General features: G+C 51.6%; 1 protein-coding gene across 1 annotated transcript in view; it reads right to left on the reverse strand.

Moving 5' to 3' along the window:
- Positions 1-25,251, reverse strand: part of SHANK3 (SH3 and multiple ankyrin repeat domains 3) — a 363,156-nt gene that overhangs the window by 38,536 nt on the left and 299,369 nt on the right. Inside the window, 3 exon segments of the mRNA XM_052788728.1 lie at positions 2,706-2,729; positions 5,993-6,073; positions 8,483-8,618. Of these exon segments, the coding sequence (XP_052644688.1) occupies positions 2,706-2,729; positions 5,993-6,073; positions 8,483-8,618 (241 nt within the window).

Below are 25,251 nucleotides of genomic sequence, written 5' to 3' on the forward strand. Positions count from 1 at the left end.
CCGGCTGCCGCTGGGGTTTTCTGTCTGGGGCTGTAAAGCACCCTGAAACTCAGGTCATCGGAAAGGGCAGCAGGCAGATGCAAGCCACCGTCACCGCTGACCCCTCCTGAGCTCCCTCCGGGTGCAGCCAGAGCCGAGCTAACGAAGGCTGCTGGGCTGGTGCTCGGCCTGCGCGGGGTCCATGCACGTCTGCCTGCCTCCTGCTCCTACAGCTCCCTGGGCCGGGCAGGGCTGAGTCTGTTGGCTCCATGTCGTACATGGTGTCAGCTGGCCCTGGAGCGCGGCCGTCACGCTGGCACGGTGCTGTGCTGGAGCTGATGGGTCTGCCTTGGCATTCATCAAGACTAGATGCCTCTAGTGCCACGGCGCAACCAATGCAACTGTCCCAGTAAATTGCCCAGGGAGAGGGGAGAACACGTGCAGCCTAAGGCTGACAACCTCTGCCTGCGTTCAAGTAAGGCTTGTAAACTTCTGGGCTCCTTCCAGCCTGGCTGCTGAACTTGGGACTGTGAAATGTCACTGCTGTGGTGTGGGAGCTGCTGATCCTCGCGACCGGAGCGACCTGGAGTGCTGTGGCCATCGGGCCTGTATTCCTACAAAACCCTGCCGGGGGCCAATATGACTCACGGACCAGCTTCAGTACCTCCACACACTATGGCCAGGGCAGCTGCATGGCAGTTTGCAAGGCAGCATTCCTGAGCAATAGAAACTAAAAATGAGTCCCAAACATTTCAGCCCAGTCTGTGGAGGAGTGAGCCCTACGCAAACATTGACGCCAAGTAGTCTTTGCCAAGGGGACCTAGGTGCCCTCTGAGGCCAGCACCCTTGGTGGCAGGTATCCACCAAGGCCCTGGGACTAAGGACCTGCACCTGCTCCAAGGAAACAGCTCAGGCCAGCTCCTGAACTTCCTTGGCACAAGACCTCCAGTAGCCAACCATCCTTGTCTCTGGGGGACTTCATGGTTCCGCCTCCTCACTGCCGTGCGACTCTCATGCTGCGCTCACCGCAAGAGGCCCAGGGCAGTTCAGCTTGCTCAGAGGGGAGCTGGCTCATCCCTTACGGCCAAACACCACTGAGCAACTGCGTGGACCTCCAACAGCCAAGCCTCAGGAGGAGACAGGCCATGGGCTGATTCTAAAGACCATGTGCTGGAAACCTGCCTCATCAGTGGCTCTGGAAGCTGCCCCGGGCAGCCCTGTAGCGATGTTAGTTTGGGGGCCCCAGTGCTGTGAGAGGAGTAACAGCGATGCTCAGCCCTCTCCACCTGCCTCTCCTTCCAGCTTTATTCTACTTTCCCTCTCTTAATGCCATTAGAGCGCACGGAGACACATTGCCACCAACTGCACTTTGTAACTGCCATCCCTTTGTGGGAGACAGACCCCCCAGGAATGGGTGCACCCTGATGGCTCTGGCTGTCCGAAGTGGCAAAAGCTTTCCACCATGCACTTCGAGATGGCCACCTTCAATGTCAGGACATCCCTGGTGACCTTCAGCTGATCATTCTGATCCATGGGACCTCTGCATTACTTCCACCTCTGGGTACTGACAGATCTCTCGGTGTAGAGGAGGTCTGGGGAGGTCCCTCAGAGACCTCCGGCTCGTAAGCCCTGCTCAGCTTCTTCCCTATGCTATCACTGTTACGGTGGAAGAGTTGGTCCCTCACATTTCCTGTTCCTTGGGAAAGAGCTCTCTAGCTTCACACTACCAGGACAGAGAGTTTTGCTTCTGAAAGGCTAAAAAGTGGGGTCGGGTCTCTAGGCTCCCTCCCCTCTACCCTGTGCCTGTGTTCGAGAAATGCAGAGCTCTGTGCTGGCACAGGATGAGCCTTCTTGCTCCATTCAGGATTGTCCATTACTGGCTCTCAGCCCTGGCAAAAACCTCCTGTTTTTGTAGCGTCCCTCATGCAATGTCCACACAGACACCGTGTAGTGTAACTGTCACGTATGGAGCCCTGCTGCAATCAGGTTTACCCCAGCCAGCTTGGGCACCAATAACGTCACCTTTATGGGGGGTGGCCCTCTCCACCTGGAGCCAGGACACTTAATAGCCAAACTAGCTCTCCCCCAGCTAACTGGGGTATGCCCTTGGACCTGCCACCAAACCCTGTCTGCAGCGCAGGCACATCCTGAGGTGCTCCCTCAGCGCAGGACCGCCGGGAGCAGCAGGACAGCCTGTGCAGAGGCAGAAGCAGAGGCAGCAGCTGCATTGCTGGACACGGCAAAGAGCGCGGTTGCCATTCCATCTGACTGAGCTCCAGAGGCCTGCCCCGGGGGCTGAAGGAAGCTGTACTTAGGACCCCACATGCGGGGACATTTCTGTGCAAGGCATTTTCACCGTGGAGCAAACATAAAGCTAGTACAACACCTGGGGAAGTCAGCCCTGGAGATTCATGGGGCCCGGCTGGCAAGCGGGCATTCCTGCCCATGCCCAGCAGAAGCCCAACATGACTGCGCCGATTTTGGCCTTTCTGCTGCCCCGCCAGAGCCGTACGCGGCGGCTGCTCCCCATGGCGGCGGTGCCGGGCGGGAGGCTGACCCGCAGAGCTCTGGCTCCCTTTGGGCTGAGCCTTCCCGTGACAACTAGGGGACGGTGACCCGGGCCAGTCCCTTGGGGTGCACCGTGCGTGCCCGTGTGGGGCGGACTGGGTGCTGGCTGGGTGGCTGACGGGGAAGGGAGGAGCCCCAGGATGTGCGGTTTCACTCACCCCCTTTTCTTCTCCGCATGGAGGCTTGGAATCAAGAAACAAAAGACAACATGAATGGCATGCACAGTTCCTGCTTTCATTCCCAGCTCCAGCCTCGCTGCCTGCCTGCTGTGCCTCTTCCCCGCACGCTCTCCTGCCTCCCAGCATGCTGGCAGGATCAGGCCCTGACAGTGGAGCGTATGCCTGCCTCGCCAGGGGCTCTCGGGACTAAGGCTCAGGCAGGGCAGAGGGTGCAGCACATTGTGCATCCTCCTTGGTGCCGCTGCCTCTCCGCAGGAAAGCCAGCGCCTGTCCTGGCCCCGTGGGTGGGCAGGGACCGACACCGACTGGGCTCTCTGCCAGCCCCACCGCTGGGACCAGCCCTCCGCTGAGCCCTCCTCCTCTTCACTCAGACCAGGGAGGCAGAGGGAAGGTGGGATTTCAAAAGGCAGTAAGACCAGGAGGAGGTCTGGATGGCATTTAATGCCCGAGCCACGGAGAAACTCAATCCCTCCCTGCTCACTGAGGCGACACAGCAGTCCGCACATCTCCCAAAGCCAGTTTCCTCTGCATCCAGTAAATGCCAGGACTGCAGGAGTGCTTTGTTAGCAGCTTGCTGGAAATCTGCTTTTCCAAGGGGACTGGCACAACATGCAGCAAGACAATGTTAAGGTATGGCTATGGGCACATGGGATATTCTGCAAGCCACAGGACAGGGACAGGCTTCAAGGAAAAAAGGGGCAGGGACCATCCGACAAAGCTCACTTTAGAGAAGCTGCAGGTAGAAATGTCCCTTTCACTAACACTACCATCCCCTCAGAAAAGGAGATCGGGCTCTAAACTTGCACACCACTGAGGCATGGGGATGCTGACCTGCACGAAAACTCCCCCTTTGCAGTAAAAGCTGGAGGATCAACCACCAGAAGACAAAGTGTGAGAGGAGGAATGATCCCCCATTTTCCCTGTGCCATGCTGCCTGGGGATGTGTGGTAGGACTGGCTACAGCATACTCCCTGATCCACAGGACATGAATGAGGGACTAACCGCTACAATTTCCTGGAAAACATGTGGACTAAGACCAGTCGCTGTCTACAAATCCCTTTTCTGGGAGACACAGGCAGTTGCTGCTCCTAGTCCCTCTCCAGGTAGAAGAGAGGCAGCGTCTAGATGCAAAATCCTCAGGGAGACCTAGAGGACTCATCTTTAATATATTCTCCAGCAGAGCTATTTCTCTGCTTTTTGTGACTTCCCTTTCCAAGAGCTTGCTACCCTCCCCCTTGAGCCCAGCAGCTCTGCTTGCCAAAATACATGCAAACGGGGCCCCCTTCCCTCACACCGCTGCCATTTTCCACAGTGCAGGACATCCCATGGTGATGTCCCACACCCCATTTGGCACTGGCAAGGCCAAGTGCCGTGGCTGGGGTGCCCGTCCTTCTGCAAAGGCGCCTGCAAGATGCGTGCTAGGCTTTGACTTGGGTGTGATGTTCACCAAAGACGGCCACATGCAGCTGGGGAACATATTGTCACAGAGGCAACATGCTGCCTGTGCGTGCAAGCAGACACCCATCACACTGGCTAGGAACTGCTTTCAGGACCAGCAACTGAGAGTAAAAATATGAACCCTGGAGTCTGTCCAGTATCTGTGCAAAGGGAAGAGCAAAAAGTGGAAGAAACAGGCTATTTTGAATCCTCTCCTAATGGCTACTAGTAAACACAGCACCTTCAGGTTTAGTAATAAAGGTCTGGAGCAGTGGGGAGCAGGCTAGTGTGAAAATCAAGGCAGTGGGCTCAGCATAAAATAAATCACAGTGGCCATCAAACAGCTGATGCAAACCCTTAAATGCTGAGGCTCGTCCCTTCAAACCTATGTTTGAGCATGAGCCTGAACCCTCAAGGTCTATTTCTTTCAAGAGAACCCCGGAGGGTTGTAAAGCCTGGACATGCATGTAGGACAGGGAGCAGAGTGAGAAAAGTCATGGACCTTCCTTCAATGCCCTGAAAAAGAGGGGGTGGTAGGGTCCCTTCCTGGGTTTCTGCCTCTCAGGTGCGTCTCCTCCCAGGCAGGACAGGAGTCTGCCACGCACAGCCTCTGCGCCATGGCCAGCAAGCACACCTGTACGCATCACCACATTTTCGCACAGCAAAAACATAAATACAAATAGCAGAAGCGTGAGCCAGGGCAGTAGGCAGTGCCGAGAGCGGCTCCCTCTCGCTCTGCCGATGCTCTCGGTGGGGGCTCGCAGCACATCCGACTCCTGCCCTGTGCCAGCCATGAACAGCCTGTCTCGGCAGAGCCAACCTCGTGCGCACCAGAGCTGCGTGTTGGAGCGTGGCTCCAGAAGGACGGGTCCCTCCGCATCTCCTGCTGCCTGGCAGGCCACGAGGGCCACGTGGCCGCCGTTCTGCTAGCCAGCTTCCCCGGCTGCACCGGCACTGCCACCGCCAGCGGAGCACCTTGCTCAGCTGCCCTGCGGCCTCTGCAGCGCACGGGGGACAACGCGTGGCAAAAATGGGCAAATCATTCTGTGTGGAGGGGACTGCTGTTCGGAGGGTGTGTGAACACTGGCACCCCTATGGCCCTCGGCTGGCAGGATGCTACTGGGGGGAGCCCAGCGCACTGGGAAGGTGTGGGCTCAGCAAGGTCACCAGAATAGCTGGGAAGACTGAGGGGCTTCAGCACAGGGTACCTGGAAGCAAGGATGGGGTGGGGGTGGAGAGGCTTTAACAGAATATGGGAACATGTAGATGCAAGCTGGGATACCAAAGCATCTGGAAATGTGGGTAGGCTCTGTAGTGACAGCAGAACGTGTGAGCGTGTGTGCACAGGCATGTGTGTGTGTAAGGGGGGAGGGCAGCCCATGGGGATGCCAGCTCATCTGGCAGCATGTGGTATCTGCCTGGAGGTAGAGGAAGATAAAAACAAGGGGCTGTTCGGAGTGCAGGAGGAGCAGGGTGCCTGATGGACGGGGCATGGGGGCGGTGAGCCTCTCCGCAAGCACACAGAGGCACCCAGCGTCCTTCCCCCAGGCCGCCTCTCCAGGGAGGCGGCACTGAAGGGGTGGACTGGCTCTATGGGGGACTCCTGCACCCCTGCGGCAACGGCACCGGGCTCTCAGCCCCCCGCGCCCCACACACCGCTAAGCACGACGGAAACTTCAGCGCAGGAGGTGCGCGCATCGCCTCGCGCTCGTGCTCATGCACCCCTCCAGAAAATGGACGTTGGGCGAGTGTGCTGCCTGCTCCGGCCACGGCCCCGCATGCTCCTCATGCACCCCTGCATGCATGCGCGAGCCCCTGCCGCCGCTTACCCAGCTCTTCCAGCTCGGCCGTCATGGACTTGGAACGCAGGGTCAGGGTGGTGCTGGGCGCTCTCTTGGGAGGTGGCGGAGCTGAAAGGAAGAGAGACGGCATTTTGCATTTCTTGTCCAGGAACTTACGAGGAGTGGCGAGATGCAGATGCCACTTCTTCTCCACAGCCTGGATCTCCTCGTACTCGCGGGATGAGGAGTCGCACTGCTGCAGGATCTTATTGAGGCTGCGCGTGGAAGCAAACTTCTTCATGGTCTCGGTAGCACAGTCCCGGGGCACGGGGCAGGCCCCGGCACGGAGGGGCTGGTGGCTCCCGCAGGCACGTGCACGCTGCCCAGGCTCCCACAGCCCTCAGCGGAGGAGAGTCCAAGTCATGTCCCCGGGCTGCGCCTGCCCCCCTGCAGCTACCGGAGATGCTATGGCTATGAAAGCCTCCCGCGAATTAAATCTGTCTCAGGCAGCTGGCTGCCTGCCTGTGGGACTCAGCAAACAGCTTTGATGGCTGCTTCCCCTCCGCACACACCATGGGTGGAGGGTAGGAGGGAGAAACAAGTCCAGCAGGCCTGATCTCAGTCTCTCATTCCCGCCTCGGCGCGGCGCATCCCCCAGCGAAACACAGCCCACCCACCCTCCTCTGCCGGCTCGGCCGTATCCAGGACGGGGTGAGGCTCCCGCCGGCCCTAAGGAAGCGCTGGAGGCGGCCGGCTCCGTGCCGGGCAGCGGAGGCACATGGCTGGCACGGGGCTGCGCGGTGCTGCGCCGGAGCGCGGGGCTGCCCCGAGGGGCTGCCTAGCCGGGCCGGCCCGCGGGGCTGCCCCGGAGGCACCGCATGCCATGAGCCCACCCGAGCGGGGACCAGTTGAAGGCTCTTCCTCTTCACTTGGGGTGCCTCCTCCTCCTCACGCTCGCTCGCTGACAATGCTGGATTCAACGCTCAGGCATTGCCATGGCAACCGGAGCTTCAGGCTTTGCTGGCGCTGCCTGCATCAGAGACCCCAACAGGGGCGGATTCAGCCAGAAAACGCCAGTCCCACACAGGCCTCCATCACCCCCAGGAAGAGGCGAGCCCCAGCCGGGGGGGACGGGGGTCTGGCCCTCCCCAGCTGTGCCGCAGCCAGGGTCCCGCAGAGGGGACTCGGCTCCGGTCCCCGCACCCCGCGCTGGAAGAGCGGCTGTCCAGCTCCGTGGGCTCAGGGCACGGGCAGCAGGCAGCGACGGGCAGCGATGGGCGGCAACGGGCAGCTGCTCACCGGCTGCGAGGCTGGAAGCACCGGGAGAAGCGGCGAGCGGCACCGGCGGTGGTCCCAGCACTGATTCCCGAGCCTCAGCCTTTCCCACGACTCCTGCTTTTGTGCCGTGACAATATAATTGCAGCTCTTAGTGTCAGCGCGCAGAGCTGCCTCCCTCCCCCACGCCCCGCGTGCTGCGCTGGGAGCGCCCCGCTCCCGTCCCCCCGCTCCCGTCCCCCCACGCCGGGCTCCCAGCCGTGCTCCCCCGGAAAACGCTCCTGCCCCACAGCCTGCCTCCCCGCACATGGCCCAGAGCGGGGGCGGACAGGGACGGCCTGCCCCATGCTGCCAGCTGCTCCCAGATGTGCCCCTGCCTTCTGCAGCTGGTTGCCTGTGGGTGAGGTCCTCTCCTCCACTGACAGCTGCTGCCAGATGTGCCCCTGCCCTCCACTGCTGGCTGCCCCTGGATGAGGTCCTACCCTCCGCAGCCAGCTGCTCCCAGATGTGCCTCCAGCCTCCCTAGCTGGCTCTCCTCAGATGTGTCCCTGCCCTCCACAGCTCTATGCCGTCATGTGTCTCCCCCTGGATACAGCTGGCTGCTTCCCATCCAGCTGCCCTCCAGATGTGCCCCTGCCCTCCTCAGCTGGATGCCCCCTCCCCTGAGGGATGCTCTGCCCCGCTGGCCACGAGCAGACCAGCCCACCACCGAACTCCCCCTTTGGCCCCACCTCTGGCAAGGGTCTCGGCTCTGCCCTCGGGGCCTGGGGATGATGGGGCGAAGGTCCAGAGCCTTCTGGGGGGCCCCACAGCTGCCTGCCCTCCCTTGAGCGAGGGCAAGTCCAACACATGGCCAGCAGCCCCAGGACCGGCCGTGCCCCCAGGAGCTCCCAGCCCGTGGGGCAGCTCCCAGCCATGGCAACCCCCCGAGAGAGGACAGGCTCCACCCTGGCACCCCCCACCGCCATGGGGGCTGTCCTCCACCCTGGCACCCCCTGCGCTCCTGTGGGCACCGTCCTCCGGCCCGACACCCCCCACACCCCCACCGGGACAGTTCTGCACCCTGACAGCCCCACGCTTAGCAGGGGCAGCTCTCCATCACAACCCCCCCTCACACAGCGGGGCCAGTTCTCTACCACGACCCTCCCCTGCATGCTGAAGCAGGGGCAGTTCCCCACCAGGACCCCCATGGGCTTCTGCAGGCCCGCTCACATTTAGGCAACGCAACCCCCGGTTCAGAGAACCATGAGACTCCACACCTACCCTTCTTCCGAACAACTTCTTCCGATTCTGGCTTGCGGCTGACGGAAACAACCTTCATCACCAGGTGGTTCCCCCCTTGCCGGATCAAAGAGACCACCTGCTTGTGCCCCACCTTCACCACGTTGACACCATTCACCTAGGACACAAACAGGAAAAGAGCAGTGTAAAGGCTGGCTGTCACAAAGAGAGCGGGCAGAAGGCAAGATCAACGGATGTCAAGCCACAAAAACAGATGATTTTGCAACTCTGCATCTGTGTATACAGCCTAGCACATCTTCGTATTTAAGCTGTCCGTGTGGGATATCACCTATCAGTGACCTCAAGCTTCTGGAGAAGCTGAGGAACCTGCAACAGGCCAGTGCAAACCAGTGCACACCAGGGCTGCAGCCTGGACCTCCCCCTTCCTACCGGGCCGTCAAGGCGAATCACTAAAAATTGGGCATTTTGTAGTTCTGCCGGCTATTTGGCAGCCACAGAGGAGGCTCCTGGATCTGCAGGTCTCCAGCTGCGCCGCAGGTCTGCAAGAGGCGCTGGAAGAGCACTGGCACCCGTGCAGAGCTGCGTGTACAGGGATTGTCCCCAGGAGCTCAGCTGCCCTGTCCCCACCAGCAGCAACCCGTGTTGTACCGAGACACTTATCTGCTCCCCTAGCTATCGACATGCTCATCGACTCCTTCCAGGGGTCTACAGGACACATGCTGAAGCTCGTTCCTGTCGTCATTTTTAGTGCTAGCATAACCTATTAGTTTCTTGGACAACAAGCACTGGGCTGTGATGGCAGGCTAGGCAATCTCTAAGACACCAAACCAAGAAATAAACTGGAAAATACAACCTCAGTACTTGGGTATCTACCAAGTAGCAACGCACACAAGGTTCTCCACAGGGCATTAACAGATGGACCCTCACTTTGGGTAACTGAGGTTTAGGTGTAGTGGAGATGAGGATGCCACAGTTCAGATGCTTCAGCACTGGAAAAACTGGTTCCAACTTTTGTGGCTTAGTTACCTACTTTGTAAAAGAACCAGATGTGTTTGCACACTTTGGCAGTTGCTTTTGAAATGTGCTGGGTAGTCCAGGACTGCTGCTACTCTAGGCATAAGATAACAAGTGATGGCAAATAAGAGACAAGTGATTATCTACGGGCAATAAATATAGAAGCACTTATGTTAATATTTACATTAATATTTATGTTTCCAGAAGCGGAGCACTCAAAAGACAGGTAATAACAGGATATAGATTGTCCATGCAACATCAATTTTGTCACCCTAAGTTCAAGACCAGAAGCGTTATAGCTAAACTGTTGCATGCCACCGGCTTCAGGTCTCAAAGACACCAGGAGATGGAGAATTCAGCCTTTCCTCTGCAGGTTTGCTCCAAATGTTTAGTAATTCCCACCGCTTTAAAAAAAAACCCAACCTGTTCCTATATTATATCAAGAAATCAGTTTTCAGCCCCAGGCTCTTGTGCTACCCTTCCTCACAAACAGTCCCACCTCCCTCAATACCGGCATCATCCCTGCGCCACAGCATGCGGGATCACAAGTACAACAGACTGAAATGCAGAATTATCCTGGATGCTGGAAACTTCGGCATTTCAAGAATGTTTGGGTTTTATGTGTTTCAACTCCAGCTGGAGATGTTTAGTCTTTAGGGTAGACTGAACTGTTGTTTAAATAATTAAAAGTATGTAGGTTATAACATTTGCAATACATGAGCCGTAGTGCTGTTTTCTATGCAAAACTGTAAAAAATACAAAAATGAAAAAAGGGGTTGAACTAAATTCTGAAATGGAACATCAACATTCTCTAAGATGCAAAGCTTTTGAAATAATAATTTTATTTCAAATATTCAGTTAGTCAGTTGATTCAATTTTGATTCTAATTGACTCAATAATTAGTCAATTTGCAGGAAAACACACGTTTTCCTCAGAAAATGTGATTTCTATGAAACTACTAGCCTATTCTAGTTAAATCACCTCTTAATCTGTTTTTTGGATGAACAGGATGGAATGGATTGAATCCTGGAGCACAGTTAGCTTCTACTTTCTCCCGATCCTAACCCACTTCAGCAGTTTTTCTTTGTGAGCCCTTTAGTTTTCCAAAGCACCTTCACAGAGCAGAGCCCATGGCTGCGCAGCGTATCCCCAGTGCCACAGCCCGCGGGTCGCCTGCACACCTAGTATTTATCAGCCTTGATTTCAGGGTCATTTCTAGAACATGTATGACATCACTGAGCAGCATCAGGTCTTAAGTCCTGGAGAGACCCTCTAGAAATCCCGGCCAGTGACGGTTCCTCAGTGACAAGTACTTGCCAAGACCTGTCATCTGGCAAATTTGTGAACCACTTCCCAGGCGCTCCGCTGGTTTTGTACACCGCGGGTTTTGTAATGGAGATGTTATACAGGGGTAAACAAAATCTATTACATCTAAACCACTACCTTTATCAAACAAATCTGACACCCCAAAGAATGAAATGAAATTTGTTCTATGAGGTTTTCTGCTGGTAATTATATTCTACTCTTTAACTCTTTATCAACTGCCTTCACTCTCTGATTGTTTATTTTTTGCCAGCAACTGATATCAGACTCACAGGTTTATAATTAACTGGATCATCTCTTTGCCCCTTCCAAACACCAGCGCTCTGCCAGTCTCCTGGCATTGCCCCAGCATCATACAATTACAAAATGCAAATACTGAAAAATTAGCACCTGGAAGATGCTTACAGCTTCAGTTACTAATGGCTTGGAAAGCATTTCATCATCTGCATGTGATACATGCACATCACCCTGCTCCCTTCCAAATAAAGAACAGAAATACTGACAGAACATGCCTGTGCTTTCTGTTTCATTTTTAATCATCCAAACTTGTCCACCCAAATGGGCAGCAGTTCAGCTTTTATAGGTTACTCAAATGCAGAGAAGTAGGAGTGGGAGGTTTTGACCCTGAGGGCTGGAAAGGTGAGACCTTCTCCCTCTGCTCCATCCTGGTGCAGCACTGGCGGCACAAGCCAGCGTACGTGGTCTCCGGGACAGAGAGCACCGGCTGCTCTGGCACCCACCGCCTGGCAGAAGCACGACCCGAGCACTGTACCCTGTTGGTGTTCTGGCAGACTGTTGGCGTTTTTGCTGACAGTCAAGCGACAGATGGAAAATGTTGATTTTCAATTGTTTATACCTTGGTGAGGTCAGGGATGAGGAAAAGCTACCAACGTGGTCCGACAGCTTTTTGCCCAATGTGTTTCAAATGCGCCCGTCGATGGACAACTCCTACAAAAGCTGTAAGACACCAACTTGGCCAGTATCGTGCAACTTCAGCCGCCGCTGGGCACTGCTTGACTGTCCAGAGCACAACAAAGCAGCCACAGGGAGAGCAGCACCGGCTTTACAAAGCATGCTAAGGGCCAGCCATGAAAGACAAGAACATGACACTGGTCAGTAAGTGCAGAGAGTCTCAATGCCACGCTTGCCCGGGACTGCCGACTTGACCCTGTGACTCTCTGAAACACCCTTGGCCAGAAGGATGTCAACCCAAAGCCACAACCAAACCAGCCAGAAATGTGCCAGAGCTGGGCTGGGTTACAAAATCTGCAAAGGAAAGCTTGGTCACTGGAGTGTGAATGTGAATAATTTGGCCTAGGGGAAAAAATAACATCTCTGCTGCTGTTTAAAACAGAGGGAACAGCGCAGTAAGGGTCTTGCAGTGACAACCACAAAGCACTGGTCCCATGTTGTCAGGCCTTTTCTGTGAAAGATGGGAGTAAAACCAAGCAGGTGCTCAAAACCCCAGAAACTGCAGCTCAACCTGACCAGCAGGAATGGCATCTTGCAGAAAGCAGGTAAGAAAAGCAGTCAGGAGGCTAAAATAACATGGGAGTTCAAGAATGAATGTTGTACGGTAAAGCTGACCACAGGGGAGACTAGTCAGACAGTTGCTTCTGCTATGCAAGAATGTCTAGGAAAAAAACAAATTTCTGAAAAATACAAAAACCTGACTCACCCCCAGTTCCTGGTGATACCCAAGAAAATGAACTACAGAACTCTGCAAGTGCAAACAACTTTGGCTAAACACTTATCCGAGCAAAGTTTCTCTAACAGTTGCTCTGGAAAAATTCAAAATATGAAGAGAAGAACATATCTGATAAACAGGTTAGCTCACTGAGAAGATGGCGTGAAGATTTTCGGTTCTTTTTCAGCTTCAAAGCTGCGCTGAGTCAATACGGCATGATAAACCGCCTGTACTGAGATCACAGAGCCTGGCACTGAGGCTGGGTTTATAACCTACAGGGAGGTAAGCTCTCGTCAACAGTGAGCAAACCGGTGGTTCAAGACACTGTTCCACAGCGGGAAGGGAGACCCGACACCAGCACCTGCAGCCTACCGACAGGCTGCCAGATGAAGCCCCAACAGACCCCGGGGGTCAGCTGCCCGAGAGGGAACAGGGGCTGCCGTTTGCTGATGCTGCTGATCTGCTGAACTGGGAGAGGATCTCAGCCAAGCCGTCCCCCACCGTCAGCAGGAATGAAACGTCAGAACTACGCTCTCAGGAGCACAATACCATCTCCCACAGGAGGAAGAAAAGCACTTAGACATAAAAAGAGGAGGCAGCAAAATGAACAAAGCAAACTGTTTCATCTCTCTGAGCAGACCCAGGCACCGAGGATCCCTGTCACGCAGACAGCCTGGGGCTGTCTGACGATGTTAGAGCAACACAGGGGAATTGCCCGAGACACAGACACAAAAATCAGGTTTTGGTCCCAGTCTATGAAGTGCAGAGATGAATCTTCAAGAAGACCGGCAGCTGGGAGTCCTGCCCATTGAATTAAACACTCCAAACGATTGCTGGCCCTCAAACGGGGAGGTGTTGGAATGAGAAAGATCAGACAGGCAGTGGTGGAAGTGTGACTGGTTTTGATCCAGCAATAAAAGAAAATTCCCGTTTCTTGGACACAACTGCCTGATGAGGATGCCCTGCTCTTGGAGATGTGCTTTTGGCCTGGAAGAAGACAACAGATCAAGAGTCAACTCATGCAGAAAGTGTCTACAAAACGTAGAAGAACATACACAGAAATATGAATACACTATGTCAAAGTCTGGGCATTATAAACTGCTGCAACTATCTTCTGAGTAGCCAAGTGATGCATCAATGCTGATGAACTCCAGGAGACCTCCCAAACTGAGTGAGAGGGCAAAAAGTGGCAGATGGGTCATCATGTAGATACATGCAAAGCAATGCTTCTAGGGAAGAGCCATCTGAATATGCTACACGATGCTGAACATGGACCTGGTGGGTACAGCTCCAGAAAACTCTCGGAGCTGATACTGACAGCTCTCAAAAATCATGGGCTCTGTGCACAACAGCTGCCAAAAAAGCCAACAAAATATATCAGGGAAGAGGTGGAAAGCAAGGTGGGCAATGCCATTTGGGGCCGTGCTGATCCTGCACGTGCACACCTTCAGTCCTATGTGCAGGTCTGGTTCAGTGTCCAAAGGAGGAAGCGGTGGAACTAGAGTAGGGCCAGGGAAGGGCAACTAAAATGGTCAAGGGGATGGAGCAACTGCTCTACGAAGACAGACTGAGAAGGCTGGGACTCTCCAGTTTAGGGAGGAGAAAGCTCAGGGAGGCACATGGCCAAGGCTTAAAAAACTCCCCAAGGCAGTGGATACAGTGAAGGCAGAGCTGCTGTTCATCAAGTCACTCTCAATGAGACTAGTGGCAGATCAGATAAAACCAGACAAAAGCAAGACTTCTTTATGCAACGAGCAATGGTTGTCTGGAGCTGGCTGCCATGGGAGGCTGTGGAGGTGGACAGTGCTGGCAGATTCAGAGAGAGAGTAGAGAAATTCCCAGAGAGCAGGTCCATGCACAGATTGTAACGGGACCGAGCAGGGTCATTCCTGCTAGCGTTCCCAGTATGACAACATCGGACGCTGGAACGCACAAGGGGAATGGACTACCCAAAATGGCCAGGCACATGCGATCTCCTTAATTAATGGCATTTTATAATGCCACTGTCAAGGACAGGGAAATGGGCTAATGGACCATCAGTCTGGCCCAGTGGGACTTTTCATACATTCAGTCTGATCTCTCCCAGCAAGTCAATAAAGATATGAAGCTTTAGTAGGCTGCCACAGGAGATAAAGTCCCCACTCTCCTGATCTTCTCAGGAGCTTTTCTATGCTCCTGTTCCAGCCTGAACTCATACTTCTTGAACACAGATTTCTAGGGTGGTGGATATTACTACAGATGAGCTCTAAAGTGACTTGAGTAATAGCACTAACACTTTGCCCCTTGTGACTGACCAATGAACCCCTACAGCAGACGAAAGCTTTGAAAAGATAGGCAAGGGCTATGTGCCCTTGAAGCTGAGGGAAAAATGTAGGGAGTGATTGACCAGAGCTGTTGCGACGAAAGCTGAACCAATCTCAACACCAAGAAGACGGGAGGGCAGCCTTTGTTTTAGATCAGCTGGCTACAGCAGCTCAGTGGATCATCCAGCTGTGTCAGGTGAGTGGATCAGCTGGCTGTACCAGTTGAGTGGGTCAACCAGCTCTGTAACTTCATCCTTAAATTAATGAGAAGAGCGCGAAAGTCCTCCTGAGTTAGCAAGACCAGAATGGGGGAGAAGGACTGTATAACTGGATTAGCCCAACAGACAATATAAAAACTGAACAACAAACAGAGAGAACTCAGAGACAGCAACGTGCTTGAGCTGGTGTCAACCCACTTATGCCTTCAAGGTGAAGGGGGACAGCCAGTGTCATGATGGTGAGCAGATTACAGAGACAGGTAACAAGAATCACTTCTGTATGGTGATTCAGCTGTATATTGCATCTGCTATATTCTGCTAAGTGTAATTTATATTTGCATTTAAGTACATTGCTGTACCACTCTGCTGAATCAAAATCCCGTGTAATGTCAAATAACTTAAAATAAGTGAATTTGGTATGAAACACTGAACCTACCATGTGTGGAATATCCAACAGCAGCTGGTCAGAGTACTGGACCGTGACCCGGATTCAGCACATCTGGCTATTCTAAAGCATGAGAAAACTTCCTCCTGAAGGAGATACCACCTATGTGGAGACCAATGGTACATTCGTGCAGTCCCTAGCATAGTGCCAGCAGTGCTGGGACAAACAAAATGTTCCCAGTTGAAGTCAGACTGTGGGAAAAAGAGAACAGAAAACTCTGTCCCTGTGCAAGGAAGGAATCCTTTAACAGCGACCGGTATCCAAAGCTGTAACAATGCAGTGTTTGATTGTTGAAGGAGGATAAAGGTATTATCCCTGCAGCTTCAGCAAGCATGCTGTGGTCCATTCTGGATACTTCACTACCCAGATGATGTTAACCAGTGAGAAGCAGCTTTGAGAAATGCACAGTATTATCAGAAAATTAGAAGGGCTGAGTTCTGAGGAAAGACTGAAAGAACCACGCATTATGTGGTATCTGTCTGTACCTTCATTATGCAGTATCTGTCTGTACATAAGAAGCCTGACCTGACAATGAATCACCTGAATCACGCACATTCCCAGGAATAAGAAGTTACTTAGAGGAACATAAGCTCTGAGGCCTGAATTAAGTTTGTTCTGCTCCAGAGCTCTGTTATGGCCATCCACCATGAGAACAATGGGTCCATCAACCAGGATATGCACAGACCACTAGGCAAAACTCAGGGGGTTTTGGGGGTAAATATTCACCAACAGGAACAAACCCAAATGTCACTCCAGAGAGTGACTCCAGCAGAGCTCTCTGGATTTCCAATGGCCAACTTCACTCTTTCAGCATCTCAAAGCACTCGAACTGGAGAAAGGCTGCAAGATTATCCAGATCCTAAGATGCTCCTTCTGAGAACTTGAGCTCTAAACTGCCTTTCCCACCTCTCCCAGGCAATCTCATTCTCTGGGCATAGGACATACTCGTGCAGAAATATTTTGAAATGGGATTTCACTGAAATCCATGACTGTGGCTATCCAGGGGATCTTCTGTACATGCACTGAGATCTGCAGTGAGCTATCTCCCCCCAAGCCAGGTGATGGAATTAAATATCCACACACCAGAGCTATTGCTCTCATCAGCCCTCCTTCAGTATGCTGAGCAAGATGGACTCCTTAAGCCTCAAACCTTTTTTCAACTCGTGAATCATTCTGAGGGCCTTTTAGAATTCTGCTCAGTAACGTCCGATTCATCCTGTGGTGTGAATGCCTGACTTGCACAAAGTGATGATGTTTTAGTGATCTGCCAAAGCTGCAACCAGAATAGGCAAGTTCACATAACTCTGGAAGTTTGTCCTTTACATATACAAAATATCTCTGCCACATCCTACGCAATCAACTAACGATAACACAATTATCTTGGAGAAACCCATGTCCTTTGCTGAATTACATTTTTCCAGGGTAATTTCATATCCTGTAACCTACATTCTTTACTTGCAGACACGTCACCTTGCACAGTCTGCTGGAACATGGCTGCTTCAGCAGGAAAGCCAGATCACTCTGCAGCAGTTACTTTATTGTTATCTATTCCCCCACTGTTTGCGATACCTGCAATCCTTACAAACATAGGTTTTTGTCACTATTTTGAAACACTGATAGAACTGTTGAGCTGCGGGGATCAAAAAATGTAAAGAGACCTTGCTGGTGACGGTCTCCCCCACTGGTACCTTCCCCTTAGCTGATGCTTTCTGAAATGTGCCCCTGCACATCTTCGCAATGCTTATAAGCCACATTCGTTCAGTTAATTCCATTTATTGTAAGTTTATTTATACACAAGTCACATGGTTATTAAGGAAGTCAAAACATACTACGTAAACACAGGCCTCACCTTAACCAGTCCTATGACGCTGTCGAGAAAAGACAGCAGGTTTGTTTCCACCTTCCATGGAACCACACTGTATGATATTAATTGTATTTTCATTCTCTAATTCTTTGTTGATTGTGCTCCAAATTAATAGCTTCATTATTTTACGCAGCATTGACGCTGAGCTAAGCAAGCTATAGTTTCCTGAATCACCTATTTTATACCCTCAGAATATTAGAATAGCAACAGCCCTCTACCAACTCTTCAAAATTTCATAGATTAGCAAGATTTTGAGGTATTAACATCAGTGGTTCAGACAACTCTTCAGCTAGGCTCTTTTAGACACTTCGGTATATGTTATTCAAGCCTGTTAATTTGAGTATGTTTATTTTTAGCAAATACTATCTCACTTTCTCCTTGGTTACAGCTGGGAAACTTTCTGTTCCAAGCACATCATATGGATAGATACATCCTCCTGATTTGTTCCAAACTCAGAGCAGAACATTTCTGCCTTTTTTTTTTTTTTTTTTGCACCAGAATATACAATTTTTCATTTACATATAGAAATGGATCTCTACCAGACTTTTTTTTCTTCTAATGCTCTAAAATTTCTTATTATCTTTACATATTGGCCTTTGATATTTCCTTTGGCTCCCCTTATCAACCTCCTACACACTTTAGCTCAAATTAACCGCACTTCCTTCTCCTTTACTTCCTAACCTTTCCAGTAAGAAGGGGATACATGTGTCTGTAAGTAATACTTAACTGCTCCTTCATTATCTCACTGAAGTGGGTGATGTCTTGCCCAGCAGATTTTTTCCCCCTGATTTTTGGACTGCATTTAGCAGCGTGTCCTCAAATAACCCTTAGATTTTGTTAATTATGTAAAATTTATGTTCCCAAATACCAAAACCTCTGAGGTTCAGAAAAATGGCACTCTTTCCTCCCCAGGAGACACTCATGGGTTGCTGACATGCTCTGCACATGATAAGCACGGCCAGAGCCTGACCATCAGAACTGCTGCTACACCTGCACATTTTTATTGGAGCCATCGATTCTTTTTTTTTAATCTGTCAAATGAAATTAATACTCGATTACATTATCTCACAGCAACAGTATTTCACTAGAGACAGACAGACATTCAGGAAGTGTTCCCCTGTTGAACTAACCTCTGCTGTAGCAGGTTTTCTCCCGGCCCACAAGGAAAGGTGACTGGTGGGGTCTCTGCAGCACCAATGCAGACACCGCCCCAGAAGCCTTCTCACCACCCCACACACCCCACTGTTCTGGCAGTGAGATCCCAGGTCGACTGTTAATCACAATTTTCTTTTCTTTTCTTTCAACAACGCTTTTGTACGACTATATAATTGTGGTGGGTTGACCCTGGCTGGACACCAGGTGCCCACCAAAGCTGCTCTGATAGAGCAGCTCCCCTGCTCAGCTGGACAGGGGAGAGAAAATGTGATGAAAGGCTCGTGGGTCAAGATAAGGACAGGGAGGGATCACTCAGCAATTACTGTCACGGGCAAGACAGACTTGTCAGAGAAGGGTAATGAGAAATAAAACCAAAACTTAGAACACCTTCCCCTCACCCCTCCCTCCTTCCTGACTCAACTTGACTCCCAAATTCTCTCCACCTCCTCCCCCTCAGCGGCGCAGGGGGACGGGGAATGGGGGTCGGGGTCAGTTCATCCCACCTTGTCTCTGCCGCTCCTTCCTCCTCAGGGGGAGGACTCCTCACTCGTCCCCTGCTCCAGCGTGGGGTCCCTCCCACGGGAGACAGTTCTCCATGAACTTCTTGGGCATGGGTCCCTTCCACGGGCTGCAGTCCTTCAGGCACAGACTGCTCCAGTGTGGGTCTCCCACGGGGTCACAAGTCCCCTGTCGCTGATGGGCTCGGCCTGGGCCAGAGGCGGGTCCGACTTGGAGCTGGCCGGCACTGCTTCTAGCAGCTTCTCTCAGAAGTCACCCCTGTACCCCTACCACTACCAACACCTTACCATGGAAGTCCAATACAATAATACAGACCTAAATAATGAAAATAGCCACAGATTTATATCCATATTTGTATCTAATGTCCGTAAGTCCTGTGTATACACGCACACACGCTCTATGTATGTATAAAATGGAAGTGTACGTACAAAGGCTGTTGTCTACATCACTAGTTACAGGCTCCTCAAGGAAAAAAATCAAGGATCTAAAACCTGCCAGGCTCAGAGGAATACACAAGGCTAGATGCTACAGACTGTGCTCTTGAATCCTGGTCAGACAAGGTAGGATTTTCAAAATCCCATGCCCCAATAGGTCTAATCTAGTCCTAAACTGTGCCACTTTCACAGCCTGGCACTGTCCCACTGACTCCAGCGAGCCAGGTGAGCACTAATTGCATAACGGGGTAATTGTCTGCATGTATTTCGTTCTGGAGCTGGGCACAGAGAGGCGGTCACCCGGGTACCCTCTGCAGCAGCTACCAGATTCAAATTCCACTTCGTTCAAAGGTATCTCAATAAAGCCCGTTGCTGAGCTCTGCATGACTGCCTAAATCTTTGCAGTTTGAAACCTTCCCTCAGGAAACATCACATCTTTGTGCTACTGCATTTCATCTGGCTACACGACATTGTAACAGTCACATCCACTTCCCCTGCCTTTCCAAGATAACCTACCAGTAAGCAGCGCATCTTCAAGATGCACTGTCCACAAGCACTTTCAAACTCTGGTCAAGTAGCCATCCCAGGACTCAAGCATAGACACTCTTTGCCTTAGCAGTATCCGTAGGATTTGTTGACCCAGGCTGTCTGAATGTGGTATGAAAGGGTAAAGCCCACCTACTCCTATAGTTCTGCCAAACCTTTCAGTTCTGAGTGAAAGAGCCCAGAAGATGTTGTGACCGTGTGCTGGATGCCGAATTCCTAGGAATGTGCAGTCCTGAGCAGTTACCTTCCTTTCTCCTTCAATTCACTTACCTGTATGTGTCCTCACTCAACGGTTCATGCCCTGCAGCAAAACCTAAGAGGTGACAATAGGAGACTGAGTTCCTAGCCAGGGAGGTGACAGCACTGCTCTCCCCAACCCTGTGTCTCACCTGAAGGTTGCAGCACTGGCAATGACGTTAAGTGTGGTACGCACTGAACTCAAGAATGGACACGCTTCCCAAATGCAGCCTGGAGGACACCTGAGCCCTTCTGAAATATGCCTGGAGAGATGCTGGCAGCTCCGCCTCAGCTACCAAAGTCTTGCCCTGCGCAGCTCTCCAGTAAGACAGTCTCTGCACCCGGATACTGCCTTCTCAGACGCCTCTGCTGCAGTACGCGAGACATGCAGGGGTCTTCCTAAGACATTTTGTCAAATGGATAAAGAACAACAAAATGCATTTAAAATGGAGAGAGAGCTCTGCCTTGGAAGAACAAAACTCAGGAAAGAAAACAGACAAGATGCAATTCAGAGGCCACCTTGGCTAAAAACCTTCAGTGGTTCTGCTAGGCGACCTTGTGCTGGAAAAGAGTGAGGAACCATATTTAGGGCTTCTCCTCTTTACCCTAGCCCATGTCATTGTCACGGGGAAGGCTGCCACCAGACATGGGACAAAGACACCATGTGCCAGCCAAAACTACTGTCCTGGAAGGTTTGCTGCCTGCCCCAGGGCCTGGATTGGCAGTGTTGTGGAAAGATTTTGGGACTCCTCTACCCTTCTGATTACTACCCCCTGTTGCTCATCCAGGTGGGTAACAGTGATACACCACGAAAAACCTTGAGCAGCTCAAAGGTGACTGCAGGGCTTTGGGGTTAAGGGCAATGCAGACAAAGCGAGAGCATGTTCCAGCTATGTTCTCAACACAGTCTGTCCCCAAAAACTCTTCTGGCTGAAAGAAAGACCCACTGTGGAGTACACACATCTGCCAGATTGATGCCTGGCCGTGCAGCTGATGCTGCCAGCTACAACTCACCTTCCTTGATCCTGGTGCCTCACTGGAGGATGATGGAAGAGAAAGACCCTGTGTAACTACAAGAGGGAGGAACACTTTGCGACCATGCTTGCTGATGTGGAGAGAAGGGTTTTAAACTAAGTTGATCTGAGAATGGGGACCTAAGCCCAGAGATAAGAGAGGAAGGTATGGAGGAGGTATGCCAGTAAAAGTCCACAGGGGGACATTCATTTTCTTGTCCTGAGGACAGGGTATTTGGAGACTTTCCTCAGGTTCACAGAGCACGGACAGCAAACACGAAGAACTGCATGTCCTGCTGCGGTCGCAGGGCTATGTTGTGGTCAGACTCAAAGACTTGGGACAGCATGCATTGATCAGGACGTGGCCACAGCTGCCTACAGGCTGTTCAGGAAGGACAGGCAGGGAAGGGAGGTGTCTCCACGTGACGGAGCTCCCGACCGCACAGAGCTGCAGTGTGGGCACACAGACATGCCTTCTGAGAGTCTCTGGATCTAGGCTAGGAACAGGGGAGACATTGGGTCTGTTACCACTGCCCCAGAGGAGGCGGTGGGTGAGGCTGCCCATAAACAACTAGTGGAAGCCTTGCAAGCCCTCATCCTCTCCAGGATTTCGACCGTCCAGATATCTACTGGAAGGCCAAGGAATCCAGGAGGCTCCAGACCGCTGGTGACAATTTCCTAACACAAACACTGGCTGCTAGAGGTGACGTTCTGCTTGACTTGCTACTCACCAACAGGGAAAAACTGGTGCTGAATGTGGTCACAGGGCAGCCTGGGCTGCAGCAACTGCAAGATGGCTGCATTGTGCATCTGGAGGAAGGCTTGAAAGGTGAGTAGTAGAGCTAGTATCCTGAGGTTCAGGACAGGCTTCAGCTTCCTGAGAAGCAGCCCAAAGGGAAGGGGGTGCTGGTTTTCAAAGAAAATTTTTTGAGATCTCAGGAACAACCCACCCACCCCGTCATTTCGGAAGACTGGGTATTTTTGCAGAAGGCTTGCTTGATAAGGTATCAAGCTGCTTAATGAACGAAAATACAAAGAGCACATACAAGAAGGAGAAACAGTGACAGGCACCAAAACAATAAAAACAATGCTCAAGCACTAGGACAATACCAGGAAGGCCAAGGTCTAGCTGGAGCAAAGACTATCAAAAGAAATTAAGCAGAACAAGGATATCTTGTAGTGGTATGCTGGCACCAAAAGGAAGTTCAGGGAAAATGCGAGTCTGCTGATGAAAAATCAGCCATGGACAATACAGACATGTACTGTCTGTTTAAGACCAAAGTGCTTAACTTTATGTCTCAGTGTTTGTGGAAAGCGTGCTCCCAGACCTTGGAGTGTAGCGGACAATGTAAGATGGGCAGCCAGTAGTGGGGAAGCAACAGGTTAGGGACTTCTTAGAAGAGCTGCTGCATCCAGGTCCACAGGCCTGGTGGGATTCAGCAGAGGGGGCTGAGGGAGCTGCTGAAGTGATCGCGAGGCTGCTGTCTATTCCCTAGGAGATAGCATGGTGATTTGGAAGGTCCCTGACAACTGGTCCCGAATGTGACACTCACCTTTGAGAAGGGAAGGAGAGTCAGCCTTTCCTCAGCCTCGTTAAAGCCACGGAGCACGTCTTCTTCATGCGCAAACATTTGAAGGACAAGAAGGCAGGCAGGAACACTCAATATGGATTTCCCAACAGCAAACTGTGCTTGACCAATATGGCTGTTTTCTGTGACAGAACAACTAGTTCTGTGGGCAAGGCAGGGAGTGGCGGACATGACATACCATGACTTCAGCAAGGCTTCTGACACCAAACCCCACAGCATTCTCCTTTGGAAACTGAGGAGCTATGGACCAGATGCATGGACAGCTAGGTGGGCTGAGAATTTACTGGACCGCTGTGTGAAAAGGTAGTGATTAGTGATTAGGCAGCTGGCAATGAGCAGAGTGCTCTAGAGACCAGTCCTGGGGCCCATCTTGTTCAACACCCTCATCAACAATGCAGATGACACAGAGGACACACTCGGTAAAAGTGCTGATGATATTAAACTAGGAGGAGCATCTGACATGGTGAAATGCAGAGCTTCAAACCAGAGGGGCCTTGAGAAATTTGAGGACCAGGCTCACAGAAACCTCAAAAAGTTCAACAATGGGAAGAAGAAAGGTGTGCATCTGTGGCGGACCAACCCAGCACATTGGTCTGGGCTCAGGAGAGACTGCCTGAGTAGCAGTTCTGTTGAAGAAGCTGAAAAGGGATTTATGATGACTGCCAGCCTGAGTATGAGCCCATAGCGCATTCACACAGAAAATAAGGCAAACTGCATACTGGGCTACAAAACAAGCAGGCTGGCCAGCAGATTGAGGTAAGTTATTGCCCTTTATACTCAGCACTGGTGAGGTTGCACCTGGAATAGTGTTCTGGTTTTGGCCATCAAGTTCAGGAGTGGGGAGAAACTGAAGAGAGTCCAGACCCAGATCCCATGACAAAAAAAAGCAAGCAGCCTACAACTGCTTGCAGGGCACTTACAAAGATATCTGAGACAAACTCTTCCTGTAGCAGATGATGTAACAAATGTGGCCAACGGCCACAAATTGTGGTTTGGGAGGTTCAGGTTGGACTCGGACTTTAGCAAAAAAAAATTTCTGAGGAGGGCGGTACAGCCCCAGAACAGGCCACCACAAAGACTGCAGCACCAGCATCCTGCAGGTGGTTTCTAAGGCTTGGCTGGACAGAGCCAGAGCTGTCCTAACACAGTCCTTCTCGGAGCAGGATCTCAGAGAACCTTTCCAACTAGCACTTCTATGACTCTACAGAGGAGAGAACATACAGCTGTGGGTTCAAAAGCTGGCTCAGGAGGAAGATCAGCCCAAACTTATGAATTCATTGTAAAACAGAGTAATTCATTGATGCAAAAGCCCTCAAAGATCCCCAAAGAGCCCTGACAAGGAGCGATGGGACAATAGTCTCTCCACTTTCCCACTAAAATATATTTGGAAACTGTACTGAGATATATGCTCAGGGAACTAATAGAAAATCCCTCCAATTTAGGATGTAAAAAAGACTCATGTATAACTGGGACACAGGTTTCCTAGATATAAGGAAGAAATTTTTTATGATGAGGATGGTGAAACACTAGAACAGGTTGCCTGCAGAGGTGGTAGATGACTCATCCCTGGAAACATCCAAGGTCAGGTTGGACGGGGCTCTGAGCAACCTGATCTAGTTGAAGATGTCCCTGCTCACTGCAGGGGGGTTGGACTAGATGACCCTTAAAGGTCCCTTCCAACACAAACTATTCTATGACTCCATGATTCCTACAATGGATAAGGATTTAACTAGATCTCAGGCTGAAAATATGGTCCACCAAGCCACGAAAACGTATCTCCTGATTGTCTTTCTGTTATTATAAGAAGTATTTCTCACAGGAAATGAACAGTCTTCAGAGCCATCTGACATCCAGGCCACTGAGTGAAAAGCTGTACAGTTTCTAGAGACAGCTAAGAAAAAACATCTGGGAGACTGGGGATGCTGCAAGTGCACTAAGGTGGTTGCAGTGATAGGGGAAGTAAAAAAAAAACGCATGTTCCTGGCAGAGACTGGTCAAGTCCTTCCACCACTGAAGGTAGAGCTGGTGGAGGCATCTCTAGCAACAGTTACAGTACAGCTTTCAGGACTATACACAGAATAAAGCCAGGCCTGCATGTGTAGCACAGTGCCTGGGTATAGTATAACACTCTTGCCTACTCCATGTGGCTCAACACACCTAGACATGATGGCCTCTGCAGTGATGACTTGAGGAAAGCCTTAGAGCGGTGATGAAACCTTGTGCTATTGAAATTCTTGGCCCACCATGAACTGGAGATGACTTCTGTGAGACAGATGGACTGCAATGAGAAAGTGAGCACCCTGGACATGGGGAAAATGAACCAGGTCTCTTCTTGAGGCAATGGAAATACCACACTCAGAATCACATCCAAAGACTGGATCTCTAAATGAAAGCATTGTGTCCAGGAAGGGTTTCCTTCTTCTATTCCTGCTGTCAGAGGACG

The sequence above is a fragment of the Harpia harpyja genome, chromosome 6, assembly GCF_026419915.1.
Source record: "Harpia harpyja isolate bHarHar1 chromosome 6, bHarHar1 primary haplotype, whole genome shotgun sequence".
NCBI classification, from domain to species: domain Eukaryota; kingdom Metazoa; phylum Chordata; class Aves; order Accipitriformes; family Accipitridae; genus Harpia; species Harpia harpyja.